This window comes from Anastrepha ludens, chromosome 4 (assembly GCF_028408465.1).
Source record: "Anastrepha ludens isolate Willacy chromosome 4, idAnaLude1.1, whole genome shotgun sequence".
Lineage (NCBI taxonomy): Eukaryota > Metazoa > Arthropoda > Insecta > Diptera > Tephritidae > Anastrepha > Anastrepha ludens.
In genome coordinates this window covers 128,699,843-128,716,986 of record NC_071500.1, presented here as the reverse complement: position 1 = coordinate 128,716,986, position 17,144 = coordinate 128,699,843, and the positions used below count along the sequence as shown (strand labels likewise).

At 36.5% G+C, this 17,144-nt stretch overlaps 3 protein-coding genes across 8 annotated transcripts in view; 2 read left to right on the top strand and 1 right to left on the bottom strand.

The window, feature by feature from the left end:
- Positions 1 to 556: 556 nt before the first annotated feature.
- The window catches only part of LOC128861158 (uncharacterized), a 114,861-nt gene continuing 98,273 nt past the window's right edge, over positions 557 to 17,144 (top strand). For 3 of the 6 annotated variants that reach the window (XR_008454342.1, XM_054099082.1, XM_054099077.1), the window contains exons 1-3: positions 558 to 805; positions 992 to 1,985; positions 2,047 to 2,548. Coding sequence is in view for 5 of the 6 variants with exons in the window: in XM_054099082.1 (XP_053955057.1) it covers positions 755 to 805; positions 992 to 1,985; positions 2,047 to 2,548 (1,547 nt within the window). In the remaining variant the exon portion in view is untranslated. Of the gene's footprint in view, positions 881 to 991; positions 1,986 to 2,046; positions 2,549 to 17,144 lie in introns of all 6 variants that reach the window. The other 3 variants (XM_054099081.1, XM_054099079.1, XM_054099078.1) reach the window with 3 other exon arrangements.
- On the top strand, positions 12,193 to 15,182 carry LOC128861160 (putative nuclease HARBI1). Its single transcript, XM_054099086.1, has 4 exons — positions 12,193 to 13,811; positions 13,869 to 14,201; positions 14,260 to 14,404; positions 14,478 to 15,182. Exons 1-4 carry the CDS (start codon positions 13,584 to 13,586, stop codon positions 14,846 to 14,848), a joined length of 1,077 nt encoding a protein of 358 aa, XP_053955061.1. The 5' UTR covers positions 12,193 to 13,583; the 3' UTR covers positions 14,849 to 15,182.
- On the bottom strand, positions 15,204 to 16,362 carry LOC128861161 (uncharacterized). The gene is made up of 5 exons (XM_054099087.1): positions 16,128 to 16,362; positions 15,879 to 16,067; positions 15,597 to 15,821; positions 15,461 to 15,523; positions 15,204 to 15,398 (listed from the first exon to the last, which is right to left on the bottom strand). The coding sequence occupies exons 1-5, from the start codon at positions 16,332 to 16,334 to the stop codon at positions 15,264 to 15,266; spliced, it is 819 nt and encodes a 272-aa protein (XP_053955062.1). The 5' UTR covers positions 16,335 to 16,362; the 3' UTR covers positions 15,204 to 15,263.

Here is a 17,144-nt window from a genome sequence, read left to right as displayed (position 1 = left end):
ATATGTACATATATAACCAAAAAATTTACAAATTTATATGTAAATGATATTATTAAAAACTGATAGTCATAAGTCATTTAATAATAATAAAGTAAGGAACCCGAAAAACATAAGTTATAATTAAAAACATGACATATTGCAATTTTTTAATATAACACAGAAAGTGGGTAACAAAAAAAAAAAAACAAATGCTCAAACCACGAACAGAATAAGTTAAAGCAGATTACCTTTAATTTTTGTAAAATATCTCAAACTCAAATTCATTTCCCTTACCTATGCTTTTCAACCATAGAATATTTACGTATATACAAATTTACATAAACCAACACACAGTTGTCAATAAATATACATTATGTACATAAGACTAATTAAAAGTAGAAGTCAAAAATATATAACGAGCTTTGGATTAATTACATTACAAATAATTATAAACATTTCAACACGTAATTTCTCCATTAAGCAAAAAACTAATAGTTTTCGTCAGTTATTTTTGGCGCGTTTCTTCTGGCACCCTGCCATTTCGCCCATCAGCTGTTCAAAATCCCATAATGTGTGAGTGCTGCTAAGTTTGAAACGTCCCTTGGGCGCGCTCTCTCTCAAAATGAAACAGTTTCGTTTCTTATTATCTATGTAGTGTTTAATTAAAATGATTCTATAATTCTGTTACTGTTTTTTATGAATATAGATCAAAATAAAGGAATAGTAACAGTTTAAAAGTAATAAAGTGTGTATGAAAGTAAAATAATTGAGGTCAATGCTTGCCTTCACAGGAAAATGGCGTTGTGTGGTTAACCAATTTAAAAACGTAATTTCAAATAACTCGAAAACCAGAAGATTCCTCAGCTAAAAGTGCATAGGAGAGGTCTTGAAATTTCCAACGGTATCACTTTTATTCCATATCCAGTTGCCTCACAAATTGGATAATTACCAATTTTCCCATGTTTTCAGTTTATGAGAATTATGACCATTTTGTTTCTTTTTCACATTTTAGATGTCGTATCCAGAGGATATGCCCCCGATAGAACTTACAAAATTACATTTCTCGGAGATTAAACAAGACATATGTGTGCAATTCGGCGTAATATCCAGCGAAAATCATATAGCCTTACAATGTTCAAATAACCAACTCATTATATTGGATATTTTGGATTCATCTGCAGTGTTAACTGACTTGCCATACAATTTGTACTATGTTGAAATACCTCAAAACCATGTCTTTGACTCGTTGAAGAAAGCTGATTTGAAAAAATCGTATAATAATTGCAATTCACTAGAGCAACAACGACTGACCTTGGATTCGGCATATGTATCTCATTTTTCTTATGAATCTCCAAAAACAAGTGCTTTACAATTTAAACGGGCTCCATGCCATTCACCGAAAGAGCACCCGATTGCTGTTATTGTAACTGTAAACGGATTGTGCCGAATACTAAGGAAAATGGCAGCTCCAAGTCGTCAGTGGAGTGAAATATGTAATGTAAATGAATACCTCTCAAACGAGACACTGTCATTGGAATTCAAAGCTAGTAAAAGTGCAATCGAATGCTGTATCACTGCAGCCGCTTGGCATAAAACAGAACCATTGTTGTTTGTGTCCTTCGATAACGGCTATGTTGCAATTATTATGTTCCGTAATGCGTATATTGTAAAGTTGGGACAATTTTTCATAACCGAAACCAAACTCGAAAAAATATGTGATATAATTTCGTTTGAACATTATGTGCTAGTTAGTTGTAAAGATGGCATTTTGCAACTATTTTATTTACACAAATCTACAAGTAATTTGCCTTTACTATCACCGATGGACGCTCTATGGAAGAAGAGAGATAATATGGCTTGCAGCAAAGTTCTTGTAAACAAGTTAACCTCCAGTACATATCTGGTAGTTTTTAGTAAAGGTTCTCATATACTAGTATACATGTTGAATGCAAAAGGCAAAGTTCTTTGCTCTAAAGAATTGTCCTTCGGGGGAATAAAAGTTACAGGTAAAATAAAGATGTTTATAACAAAAAATATAAATATTGACATATATCTTATTTTGAATAGATGTACAAAATATTTCTTCCTCCGAATTTATTGTAACTACCATTACGAGTTCTGTGCATTATTTCAAAGTAAATGTCGTGGATGACTATGCGTTAAGAATAACTAAAAAAAGTATTGAAGTCGACTTGGACACTTCAAATCTTGGTATTCTTGCACTCGTGCCTTCATCGAATTGCAGCCTTTTGACATTTATTTTAGTACGCAGCAGCGAATATTCACAACAAAGCAAGTACATGCATAGCAGCGTATTTGTAAACATTTCGAAATTGGAAAGGATTGACATCCTAAAGCAACTAACAAATCCCAATTTGGGTGCCATGAATCCAAGTTATGACCTTTTAATTGCTTTGGGAATGGACACATTTAGCAATATGAACTACGACAAGTATAGTTCTTTTTTCGAGGTAGTAAACACTAAACTACCTGACCTTTTGGACAATGGATTCTTGCTTGAACTCCAGATAAAATTTGTATTTATCTCAAACTTTTTGAGTTTTCAGAGGTAAGAAATAACACTAAGGTATTGAAAACATTATGCAATCATGATCAGTTTTTATTCATACTAGTTAAAATGGAGTTAAAGTAAATATAGGGTGGGCCATGTAAACATTGCTTTTTGAATCGGCTATAAAAAAACAAACGAATCAATATTTTTTCAAACTTTTTTATTTATTTTGAAGATTGAACATTGTCATTTATGAAAAAAAAAATAATATCGTTCAAATGACTGCCACGACTGGCTTTACAGTAGGCCATTCAATCAACCCAATTTTTAAGCACATTTTCGATTGTTTGGGCTCCAATTTCATGAATGGCAACTTCGATTTCGTGTTTTAACGGCTCTTAACGGCTCCCCACAAAAAAATAGTCCAACGGGCTTAAATTACAGCTCCGAGGCGGCCAATTGATATCAGAATTTCGGCTGATTATTCGGTTTTCAAAAACGGTAGCCAAAAGTTCGAGTGTAACTTTGACAGTGTGACAAGTTGCACCGTCCTGTTGAAACCAAATGTCGTCCATGTTATCCTCTTCAATTTTTCGAAACAACTCGTTGAACATATCACGGTAACGCTCGCCATTTACCGTAACCGCGGCTCCTCCCTCATTTTCTAAAAAAATGGCCCGATGATGCCGCCAGACCAAAAACCGTACCAAACAGTGACTCGTTGTGGATGCATTTGCTTCTCTACAGTAACGTGTGGATTTTCTGAGCCCCAAATCCGACAATTTTGCTTATTGACGTAGCCACCGATGTGAAAATCAGAAAAGAAGAAGAAGACTCATCACTTTGGAAATAGGTTTTCAATATTTCCCAATTTTGTTCAAGCGTGTAGCGTCCCATTTCGTAAATGTCAAACCTTTAAGTAAATTATGAACACATTTGACATGTCATTTGTGTTACCATTCTCAAAAAAAAAAGGTGGTTCAAAAAGCAAACGCTATATGGCCCACCCTGTACATCCGCAAAAAGCTTCATTTATGTTATCGGATTCAGCTCCACAAAATAAAAATTAAACATCTACATATATATAGTGCAGGAATGTTACAAGGCTCACACGGGATGAAATGACTTCCTTAACGCAACCCACATGTGATACCTGCCTGAGGTCATTCCCATGGCAGCCGGTTCTGCGTTACCGGAATGACTCGGAGTTTTTCCGACCAAGGGCTGCCGACCCAGTAAACTAGCCCTGTCTAGTGAACAGTCTATCACCCCACCCCTTACGTTACAGGAGCAACTCCGGTTAGGTGCAACAAGTGCAGCGGGTGGAGCCACCTTAAGACCTGTTCAGACCTTAAGTCTCATAGGGAGTGGTCCACACGGTATGTGGCCATGTGTTGCTCCCGCCAGCAGGCGTCTGTTGCCTCAGCGGCTACTACCCCTCTGATAGGCTGGCACCTCCAACCGCCACCACAACCCATTCCTCGACGGAAAGGAGCCTATCTGTTGTCACTTTCGGATATGTTTCCGCCTACGCATCAGGTCCAACGTAGGCAACCACACGCGTCCCTCACTCCGCGTGTTACAACTGCCTTATCTAGAAGCTTTAAGCTTCTACAATACAACTGCAACGGACTTACGAGTAAGGTCGACGAGATAGTAGACTTTATGAGCCGACACAGAACAAGCTGCACGCTAGGTCCTCCCTGATCACCAGGGATGGCTAAAGCGTGCACAGACACGATCGCGAGCGAGACAATGGTGGTGGCCTAGCTTTCATAGTCCACCCACAGTACAGTATCGTCTCATTGACGAAGGCATCCACCGCAGGGACAGCAGCTTAGAATGTGAAGGTATAACTGTCCGGACAGGCGATGCCGAGCTAAAAATATATAATATTTACATACCCCCCCTGTCACCTGCTGCCTGCAGGATATCAGCCTGACATAGGTGCCCTCATCAGAGGTTAAAACCGATTTGTTGTAGGTGTCTTTAAGGGGACAGATACCTGTAAACGGCCATATTTTCCCTGATTTTAATTAAACTTATTTTGAAAAAATAAGCAAATTCATTAAAACTATCGAAATGACAATATAACAAATAATCCAGACACCCACAGACGACACAGAGCTGATGGCCTCTGCAGCCAATGCTCAAACATAATTTTAGTACTGGTATTCATACCAGTCACTAAATAATAATAATAATAATATTTAAAATTAAGAAGCCAATATATTTTTTCAAAATTGGCATACAGTTTATACATTAAAATAATATAAATTTTTTTAGTGTAATCATTTAAAATGGCGGATGTACACTCAATTCTTCCAGGAAGGTGGCAGCGGGGCTTCTCAATCGGCGGGCATTGTAGCATCGGCGTCAGTGACCTAAATACAAAAAACCAAAATTTTTTTTGTATTTTGTCATAATTTCTATATGAATTAAAAAAAAAATTAAACAAAAAATCGCGGAGGGGCGAATTGTCCTACTATTTTTGCTTCGAAAAAGTTATTTTTTCGAAAACTTTTAAAATCACATAGAAAGTAATATAATAAAAAAGATGTGTGCAAAATTTCAGGGAGATCAGTCAATAACTTTTCGAGTTATCGTGTACGCCAATTCGAAATATATAGTTTTGAGAAAAACGCGTCTAAAGTTTTAATACAACGTAACTATACCTCTCCCAGCGCTCGAACGTAAAGAACAGAGTCGTCACGGTTGACGATTTATAATATAAGAAATACTTAAATTTACGTTCCAAAATTTGTTTGACCTATTCTTAAAGGATTATATTAACATTTGATGAAAAAAACAATTTGTTTTGTTGAAATTTTAGAGGTACCTGTCCCCTTAATGCGCATCACGATCTTTCGACATTCAGCACTGTGAACGACGACGCCCCCATTTTACAGTCGACACTCCCGCCAGGGCTGAAGAGGTGGACCGCGAACTACCTGAGTGGTCGTCACTCGTCGGTAGTATTTCGAGACCAAACCTCAAAACAGAGAAAAATAAAGCCAGGAGTACCGCAGGGTGGTGTCCTTTCACCCTTGCTTTTTAATTTCTATATTTCGAAACTCCCCCAGCCACCAGAGGGAGTCTCACTGGTCTCATATGCCGACGACTGCACGATAATGGCGTCGGGCAATGACATTGATGGCCTATGCTCAAAAGTAAACGACTACCTCGCCAGCCTTTCTCGCTTCTTCACTGCGAGAAACTTAAAACTTTCTCCCACTAAATCCACGGCGACCCTGGACAAAGGAGGTCATGCTGCCACTTCAGGTGCACGACTTACGTATCCTTAAGGATCTTATTATAAAAAAAATAATAATTTATTATTATTTTTTGGAGCTTAAGCTCTTTATTCTTTCAAGTTCTAATTCTAACTGAATGCAATTCTTTTTAAAATGCAATTTATATTTGTTGACAATTAAAAGTGCTTATTCTACTTAACATATTATTGGTTTCTAAAAATGCTTATTGTTTACTTAAAGTGTGCAGTTTGTCGTTGGCAAATGGTTCATTGGCTTTATTGCTTACTTTAGGTCTCTGGTTACAATTTGTCAACGACAAATAGTTCATTGGCTTTATTGTTTACTTTAGGTCTCTAGTTACAATTTGTCAACGACAAATAGTTCATTGGCTTTTGTTAGTTTTAAGAATGTGTCGATTGCACAATTTTAGTTGGGTAATCGATCTTTTATTATTTTTGCCAATTAATATTTATTTTTGGTGAAGTCGGAGCTGCCTCTGACGTAACTCCTTCCCCCCTTGTAATAAAATTCTCCTGAATTTTTTCTTTTAGTTTTCTTTGAATTTTTACCATATAGCCAATGACCATTGTGAACAACAAAAGTAGTACAGTTATAATTATAAATATGGTGAGAATTGACTTATTGCTATATTTTTTATGATATTTTAATTCCTCTATTTCTTTAACATTTTCAATTTCACTTAAAACTATTTCATCGAATGTAGGTTCTATAACATCAAATTCCATTTGTTTCTTTGATGGTATGATAAAATGATCTTTGTACGTTTTGTCTGAATTAACAAATGTTTCATTATCAATATTTATTTTACAATCATGAAATGTAAATAGATAGTTTTTGCTAACTGAAAGATTTCTTTCGTCATAATTACTTGTAACAATGCTTCCATTTGAATTTTTTAAAAGGAGTAAGCCTGGTTCTATTTCAATAATTTCTTTTTTGTATTCTCTTATTTTCTTACAATTATTTTTATAAATGCACAAATTAGATTTTTTTGTTTCTTTTATGTTAGGGTTTTGCTTATATTCATAAACTTCTCCATTATAGTGTATAACTTCTTGTGGTTTAAAGTTTAGCTGTGTGAAATTTGTGTCTGGGATTGGTGTAATGAGGGATCTCTTAACAGTAAATGTATCTTTTGGAAATTTGATGACAAATATTATCTTGTCTTCTTTGTACTTTGCGACTCCTAGTTGCATGTACTGAAGTTCATAAAAATCTATTTTAAAATCGTTAATTTCTTTGTTCGTTAAAATGTTGCTAGTCATTACGTTAATTTTTGCGGAAACTAATATATATTATTTTGAATGTGTTCTAAATTGTCCGATAGAATCTTTAATTTGAGCAAAATGTCTATTGTTGATTTAAGTCTGTTTAATGTCTGATTAAAATAGTCATTTATGTATATATGTTTATTTAGGTTGTTTATTGTCTTGTGATTATTTTCGTCTATCAGTTTTAGATGTTCCTCAATATCTATTCGGTCGTCATCATTCATTGTTCCTGCAATCCACTTTAGTCCTGAGCCTATTGCATTAAATAATTCTCTTTTATTCCTGTTGTTATGTAAAGTTTGTGCCCTTGCTTTAATTTTTTCTAGCTCATGTTCGAGAAGTATTTTGTTTTTAGTAGGGTGCAATTGTTTTATCTCTGTTTCTAAATTATTAACTATTTCCATTATTTCTTTAATATCAATTATATGAATAATTTTGTTATAATTTAATATTATTTGTGTTTCTTCTAATTTAATTTCTGCGAAGCCATTAGAATTGCTAATTGGTTGGATTGTCAAGGATGCCATTGTCATTGGTAGTAAAATCGTTAGTATAACGGTTAATGTCCATTTGACCTGAAAATTTATTTCTACGTTTAATATTTGTAGGGTGTACGCCTGCTAATTTTAACCTACGATAACGAGGCTCGTATTTATGTCTTATTGTTTTGTAGTTTTTAACAAAACCTTCCTCATCTGTCCTTTCGTAATTTTCCCTGTTTTCATTTCTCTTATTAATTATACGCTGTTTTGCCTCCTTTATTCTGTGTTCTATTACACTTTTGTCTACTCTTCCTTCTACGATATCTATCGGTTTTTCTTTAACCACAGAGTGAATAGACTTGTTATACCATTCCACACATTTAAAAATTCGTTCTTGTGTTGAAAGTGAAGAATTGTCAGATTCTAATCCCCTATATTTTTCTGAAATTGTACTGTGTAATCTTTCTATATCCGCGTTTCCAGTGTGATTGTTAGGCTTAGTAAAATGAACCTCAATTTCTTCTTGTCTAAAAAAATCTTTAACATTGGTAGAATTAAATTCGTTATCTGTGATTACTTTGAGAGGTTTACTTCTAACTGATAGGAATTCTCTTAATTTTTCAACAATTGTTGTACTGTTTCTATCTTCTAAATATATTGCAATTGCATGTTTGGAAAATTTGTCTATGAATGTTATAAAACTGTGTCTCTTAATTGTATATACATCTAGATGTATAATTTGATTAACGTCTGATGGAGTTTCAGTAATATGAAATTTCGGTTTTATAGGTTTACGATCGTATTTTGATTTATTACAAGTATCACAATTGTTAATATATTTGTGAACCAAGGTTTTCAAGTTTTTAAAATAAATCTTCTTTTTTTGTCCTTCATAGTTTTCTGTTATACCACCGTGACCTGTTTCAAGTTTATGGTATTTAGCGATTTGTTTATATGTCTCATCTTCGTTAGCCATATCTTTTGCATGATAGCTACACCTGTAGAACTGTATACTGCTGCCAAAAAGGTCAATCAGTTTTAGTTGAACTTGATTATAATTTTCGTCAGATAATTCAGAAAAAATTCCTACTTTACCATTTTTTAAGAATCTTCTAAAAATGTCGGTCATGAAGTTTGACTCGATATCGTCTCTACTGACAAAAATTTTCCTTTTTCCGTGAATAATTTCTATTTCCTTTGTTTTGTATTCTGCTAATATTATTTGAGTCATAAACCTGTTTACGACCGTATCTAAAATTGGGAAATGGTCATTTTGTTCTTCTTGTTGCGAATGGATTGTCGCTGTTGTACTTATATTGTCCTCGTCGTTAACTGCATAGATTTCTCCTGTATTAGAATCAATTCGGCTCAAAAAGTCTGCAATTTTATTCTCTTTGCCTTTAATGTGGTTCATGTTTATGTTATATTCGCCTAGTTCCATTAACCATCTTTGTAGTCTGGGGTTGATATCTTTTCCTTTATGTTTAGTATGCAGCCAGACTAAAGGCTGATGCTCAGTTAAAAGTTCAAAAGGCCTTCCGTAAATATATGGCCCATAATACTTTGTGGCCCAAACAATTGCCAAAAGTTCTTTTTCGACCGCAGCATATTTCCTTTCGTGCTCGTTGAGGGTCCTGCTGGCATAGCTAATAGGATGCTCACCCTGCATAAGCACTGCACCTATCGCATAATCGCTGGCATCAGTTACCAATTTAAAATTTTTTGAATAATCTGGGTATTTTAGGATTGGTGGGTTTACTAATAGTCTTTTTAGTTTTTGGAATGCGTCGATGTACTGAGGATCATTCTTATTCACTTTAGCGTTTTTCTTTAAACACTTTGTCATACCATGTGCTATTTTCGCATAATCCTTTATAAATTTTCGGTAATAGCCGGTAGCTCCCAAGAAGGATTTAATTTGTTTCTGTGTCTCAGGAAGCTTTAGTGTTTGAATACTTTCTATTTTTGAGGGGTTCGGTTTGACGCCTTCTGTGGTTAGAATATGACCTAAATATTCTGTTTCTTTCGAAAAGTACTTACATTTGTCTACCTGGATTTTGAGGTTATGTTCCCTTAGTCTTTCAAATACTTTTCGAATGTTTGTTTCATGCTCTTCCAAGCTTGTACTGAAAATAAGGATATCATCTAAGTAAACTACGCATATTTGGTTTACTAGCCCTCTTAGCACTTAGTTTATTAGTCGTTGGAATGTAGATGGTGCGTTTTTTAGTCCAAAAGGCATACGAATAAATTCGTAGTGGCCTAATGGGGTGGAAAATGCCGTCTTTTTTCTGTCCTCCTTTTTTATTTGGATCTGGTGGAAGCCTTTCGCTAAATCAAGGGTAGTAAAGTATTGTGATTTCCCCAATTTGTCCAATATACCTTCGATATTGGGTATTGGGAACTTGTCGTCTATTGTGATTTCGTTAAGTTTGCGGTAGTCTATGACTATACGCCACTTTTTTTTCCTGAATAGTCCATTTTTTTTGGAACTATCCAAATTGGTGAGTTGTAGGGAGAGCTACTTTCTTTTATAATATTTTGTTGAAGCATCTCCTTCATCTGCCTGTTGATCTCCTCTTCATGGACTTGAGGGTATCTGTATATTTTAGAATATACAGGATTGTTGGTTTTTGTGATGATTTCGTGTTGGACTTCATGAGCATGACTTAGTGTCATACCTTCTTGAAAAAACAAATCTTTGTTTGCTTCGAGTAGGTTTTCTAATTCCCTACTTTCTTCTTTGTCCAAGCTATCTCTTGAGAGTTTATTAATTGTTTCTTCAATTCTTGAACATTCTAACGTATGAATATTTTCATATTCATATGGACAAGTATTGCAAAATTTTATTATATTTCCGTTTACTTCAATATGTTCCTCACCCATATTGATTTACTTTACTTTCAGTATTTTAAGAATATTTTGTCCTATGAGGCCATCGAATGGTTTATTTTTGAAATTGGTCAACTTCCAACACATTAAGTTGTCGTCATTAAATTCTTTTGGAACATCCGTAATTATTTCATATTCTACTTTAATTTGTCCGTTTAATGTTTTGAAGAGTAAGGGTTTATCTAATCTTTTACGTTTATGTTTTGGAAGTAGGTTTTCGTTTAACAATGTGGTTGACGATCCGGTATCTATCAAACACCTGATTTTAATGTTTTGAACGGTTAATTCTATTATCGGTAAGTTTGTTTTGAGACTTGTGACTGAAAATTTCCTTCGATATGATCAACGTCCATTGGTTCTACATGATTATAAGAATTTTTTCTGAATGGATTTTCCGTCCGTCCTGATGTCTGTCCGTGTTGTTCGAATCTAGATGGGTTTGAGTGACGGAATTGTCCTGAACTGTTTGTCTGTCTAAATTGATCTAAGTTATTTGTATTTATCTGTCTGAACTGTGTTGAATTATTAGTTTTTTTGAACTGTCCGAAATTATTTGCTTGTCTGTTTTGTTTTATATAGTTAGATTCCCTGTATTCCATATGTCTATTGCTGGTATTCTGTCTTATTATTCCTGTTTCTTCTAAGGTATGGTATGCTAATCTGATATTATGAATATCCCTACTGTGTATAATACTCGACATGTAAGGTGGAATGTTATTTAAAAAAGTTTTTAAAATCATAGACTCATTTATTTTTGGATTAAATTCACTAGGTTTTTCTACGTCTTGCTCATATTTTTCATTTAATTTGCTTAAAATATTACTTAAATTAAAATAATATTGACTTACATTGTAATTTTTTGTTGAAAGGGCTTGATGGTATAGTTGGTAGTAAGTTTCTCTAACGCCAAAGTTCGCGATTAACTCCTTTTTGATTTGTAGCCAGGATGGATCGGGTCCCAGTGTTCGTATGACGTCTAATGCTGCTCCTTGAATTTTGTTAACAATACACCGTTGAAATACGTATTCTTGTAGCCTGGTGTTTTCAAATATTGGGATGAAAAGTTCGACTTCTCTTATGAATGATGATAATGCATATCCCTTGTTTCCTGTGTACTCCTTTATCCTCGATGCTTCCTTTAAAACTTCGGATATGGCTATTGGTGACTCATTAGCTGCTGATTCGTTAGCTGAACTATTTCTTGGAGTTCGTTCCGTTGAGTTTGCTGCTTCCATTGTTGTTTAATTATTGTAAAATTTTTATTTGTTAAAATTTTTTTATAATATTTTTCTTCTGTAGGTTTTGTTTTCACTTTTATTTTAGATTTTCACTTTTATTTTAGAATTTTCTTTCTATTGTAGATTTTTTGTTTAAAAAGTCCTTTTTTTTTTTAAGGATTTGCGTTCGATCTAATCCTTCGGGGCTAGATCCTACCGTCGACTGCGCCCTTTACGTATCCTTAAGGATCTTATTATAAAAAAAATAATAATTTATTATTATTTTTTGGAGCTTAAGCTCTTTATTCTTTCAAGTTCTAATTCTAACTGAATGCAATTCTTTTTAAAATGCAATTTATATTTGTTGACAATTAAAAGTGCTTATTCTACTTTACATATTATTGGTTTCTAAAAATGCTTATTGTTTACTTAAAGTGTGCAGTTTGTCGTTGGCAAATGGTTCATTGGCTTTATTGCTTACTTTAGGTCTCTGGTTACAATTTGTCAACGACAAATAGTTCATTGGCTTTATTGTTTACTTTAGGTCTCTAGTTACAATTTGTCAACGACAAATAGTTCATTGGCTTTTGTTAGTTTTAAGAATGTGTCGATTGCACAATTTTAGTTGGGTAATCGACCTTTTATTAATTTTGCCAATTAATATTTATTTTTGGTGAAGTCGGAGCTGCCTCTGACGTAACTCACGTCGATGATACCCCAATACCGACGGTATACAACCCCAGAATTTTGGGAGTCACCTTTGACAGCGGCTCTCCTTCTCAGCGCACACAACCGCTATTGCAACGAGAGTACAGAATCGCAAGTCGCTCGCCGGCAGCACTTGGGGCAAAGACAAAGAAATGTTGCTGTCGACTTTCAAAGCAATAGGCCGACCGGTTCTGAACTATGCCGCGCCTGTCTGGTCGCCTGGAACCAGTGATACGCAGTGGACCAAGCTTCAGACCTGCCAGAATACTGCCATCAGGACCGCGACAGGATGTCTCCTGATGTCCCCTATCCAACATTTGCATGACGAGGCGCACATGCTCCCGGTTAAGGAGCACAACAAAATGCTCGGCAAGCAGTTTCTGCTTGGGTGTCACCGTAGGCCTCACCCATGCAGACACCTACTCGAGCCTGAGCCACCTCCCAGGCACATCAGGAGACATTTCCTCAACTACGTGGACGAGATCCAGGACAAAACGGACAGACCACTCCAGGATCAGACAGTATACAGACAGGCAATTAACGACATTCATCGGGAGACCCTTACCACCTTCTTAAGCTCCCGACCCCCGAATGCCGTTATCGGAGTCCAACCACCACCTATCGCAGACGAAGAGCTCCAGTTTCCTCGAGAGTCCCGCGTAATCTTGGCACAATTACGTTCTGGATATTGTAGCAGGTTAAACTCCTACCTATCCAGAATCGGCCCCGACATACATATGTCCAGCATGTGAAGGTATCCCGCACGACACTAACCACCTCTTCACATGCCCCATCAAACCCACTCATCTAACACCCCTCTCCCTCTGGACCCAACCCGTCGAAACTGCCAGTTTCCTGGGCCTACCGTTAGATGAGCTAGACGAAGACGACCGGTAATTACACTACACTGACAGGGCGAAGATACTGCTACAACAACAAGAACGACGCCCCCACCATGGTAGTGGGCAATTGCAGCAGCTCGCCTGTGGTGCGATTCACTAACACATTTTATCGATATTCGCTTTGTTATCTTTCCTTAACCACAATTTTTACGATTTTGCTATTCAGTAACCCATTTCATTACGAAAATCGACAAGACAAAATCAGCTGTTTGGTTAACCTGTCGATTATCGCGAACTAAACGACAATAATTTTGGTGTTGTTAAATCAAACGATAAAGAAGAATTAGTGATTTTAATCAAAACTGTGAAATTAGATGAAAAAAAACTTATTTAAAAAGCGTGAGTATGGCGTTTGAGTATTTGGCTTACGATTTATCGCGTGGAGAGGAGGAAGTGAGCCCTCAAATAGTTGATCGAAGTTTGCTCCGGCATGTGGACAATCCTTTCGATTTGGATGCAGGGGAGTTCCAGAAGTTATTCCGTTTAACTCCAGACTTGACTGAGGACGTAGTTTCGCAGCTTGACAGCCATCTTAGAGGTTCCAGAATAACAGCGATTTCGACTGAAAAACAGGTAAATTTGGTAACATTCAAGCTAATTCAGTTCTAAATTCTGCCTTTATACAACTAGGTTCTAGCTGCACTGCGATTTTTTGCAACCGGGTGTTATCAACGACCCGTAGGTGAGCAATGGGGAATATCTATGAGCCAGTCGTCCGTTAGCCGTAGCATTCATCGGGTAACAGCTGCAATCAACAGCTCCATGTTTTGCGCAAAGGTGAGATTTCCCATGACCCAAGTGGAGCGGCAAGCGGCAAAAGAAATTTTTGCTTCAGCAACCTCCCCGTTTGTGGGAGGTACCATTGGAGCTATCGATTGCACGCACGTGTCAATTTTGGCCCCGAAACGTCATGAAGAAGCGTATGTCAACCACCACGGCTACCATTCGCTTAATGTCCAAATGGTAACAACATAATTTGTAAAGTATTCAAGAATCAAGATTCCCTTTTAATGTTTTACAGATATGTGATCCTACACTTAAAATTTTAAACGTAAATGCCAAATTTCCGGGAGCACGGCACGATTCATACATTTGGAGTTCCTCTGCGGCGCGAATGGTTATGCAACGGAATTTTGAAATTGGAAACCATAACTTGTTTTTGATTGGTAGGCTTTTTAATCTATTAATAAATATATTTAAATAAAAATAAGGGAATTAAAAATCAAAAATTCTCTGCAGGTGATTCCGGGTACCCTTTGGAGCCTTTTCTGATGACTCCTCTAACAAACCAACCGGAAGGTACTCCGAAATTCTTGTACAATGAGGCATTGTGCAAAGCTCGTAACCCAGTTGAGAGACTTTTTGGTGTTCTTAAGGCAACGTGGCGGTGCTTGTCTCAACAAAGGACACTCTTGTACGATCCAGGATTTACTGGACAAGTAGTTAACGCGTGCTCAGTTTTACATAATATTCGTTTAAGAGAAGGAATATACCAGACCGAAAATGAATTTACAGAGCCCAGAACAAACGACATTTTTGTAAACCAAGATGCACCATCCTCAACAGCAAAGCGCATCCAAGACCGACTGATTGCTAATTTTTTTACTTAAATACTATTTTCACTCATAATCATTTCGCATACATATCTATGTGAACACTCGGGTATAAAAAGTTAAAACATTTTCATATTTATTGTGAAAACCTTTTACTGATCAAAATTACATGCAGATTCAATAAAAACAATTCAGTCTTTAACTTCAGTTTACATACAGTTTTAGGTTACAGGCACATAAATCTATTTATGTATATAGGTATGCATAAGCGTATGTACACATGGTTTATAAATTCAAAGGTCAGTCTATTTGTAAAAACGAAAACAATACATTCTAATTCATTTAATTAATGTTACTTAACATTACCACAGCTTGTTTACTTATAAAATTCAAATAAAAAGTAACTTCAGGTACTAAAATAAACATTTGGTATATATGCACATAAAAAGGAACTGCGGGATTGGTTTCTAGACTACATACGATAGATTGCATTCGTTAGATTGTTGAATGCTTCTGCGGTAGCGCTTAATCCATTCCCCAATACGGCTATTGCCTCCGCCATCATTTTATTAGCCTGAGCAATTGCAGAGCTGCTTTCGGCTAAGATCTATTAAAAAATAGCAAGAACAATTAATAAAATGTCACTTTTATGTGTTGAAAATAAATTACCTTTAAAGCATCTGCTTGTTGTTTCGCGACTTCTACTGTTTCTATACTCGACTGGGCTAGCATCTATTAAAAAACAATCACCAATGGAAAAACATAATAAAATTAATTATTTTACATTAAGTTCAAAAGAAATTACCTTTAGTGCATCTGCCTGTTTTTCTGCTATTTCCAAAAATTTCTTCCGAGCATTACCGTCTTCTTCCATGCGCTTTCTTTTCAAGCTCGCCCGTGGTGTTCTCCTGTCTGAGATATGGGAATTACCTGACCTCAGCGTGAAATTCTCTGCCAGTGGCGTCCGTAAAGGCGACGGGGCTTCCGAAATCACCCTTTCATCTTCCACTTCGATACCCATTTGGATTACCTAAAAATTTACACACCAGTAAGTTACACTTTAAAACATACACTTCATGCAATTTACCTCCTCCAGTGGAATATTTTCAGGGGTTGAATCGTGGCCCTTCATATACTCCTCCCCTATAAGAGCAGACACCCGCCTCTCGAATTCCGTTAGGGGCTCCTCACTGATTGGCCTGTTTCCAGTTAAAGCTTGTTGCCTTCGCCGATTCCGTGCTTTAATGCTGGTGCGGCTTTTTAAGTCCCGCCATACCTTTTTAGGGAAATGATTAACATCTCTCTACTTTTAAGTAATAACACAATATTTTCTTACCGTTTGCCATTGATTCACCGTCTTCACTGCTCCACCCAGACTATTTAATTTTGTTGCTAGCTCGCTCCACTTTTTGTCGCACTCGTACTTACCATGGAGGCTGTGGAACCTAGATCCTGCTAGACCCGGGACTTCCATTAGGTAGTCAAGCAGGCGATTTAGCTGCTCGGATGTGGCACGGCTTCTTTTGGTAGCTGTCGATGTCATCCTAAAGCAATATACAAAAATTATTAATAAAACAATAAATTGAAATAAACAGTTATTTTATTGTACTTACTTTGTACACATATTATTGGTAAAAAACACTCACAATTGCATTTAACAGTTTGGCGTCTATGTTTTTTTGTTTCTCTTCTTCATGTTATTCGCTCATTCTGACATTTAATTTGACAAAGATGCCACTCTCTATCAGTTTGAATAAATAGAAGAAAACAGCTGTTCAGTGTTAGTTAACATAAGTTAGTGAATAGCACAATTGACAGTGCAATCGACAAATACTGAAGAGAAAAATAACAATTGTCGAATCGATAAGAGTTAGTGAATCGCACTACTGATCTAACAATAGCTAGCGCGGGTCTGATAAATAGCATTACATGGCGACCTTTGCTATTGCTTGCATCAAACCACTTGCCCATTATCGGCTCGATTGAGAGACCTGCCGACTTTGTTTCCGCAAACCACCGGCCCTATTTTAATTTTAAAAAAACTAATTGGGCCGGCTTCACGGAATTCACTGAAGACACCTTCGCCTCTCTTCCCGTCCCCACTGACGTGCGCGCAGGTGAACGCGCATTCCGCAAGGTGCTTACAGCTGCTGCGGCTTGCTTCATCCCCGCTGGAAGGTTCAAGGATATCCGCCCCAATTTCCCAGCCGAAGCAGCCAGTTTAGCAAACGAGCGTGACCACCTACGCCAGGTCGATCCCAGGGATCCCTGCATAAGGGATCTCAATTTGGAGATCCCGCAACTGGTAGATCAACACATGCGGACTAAATGGGTTGAGCATTTGAAGACCTGT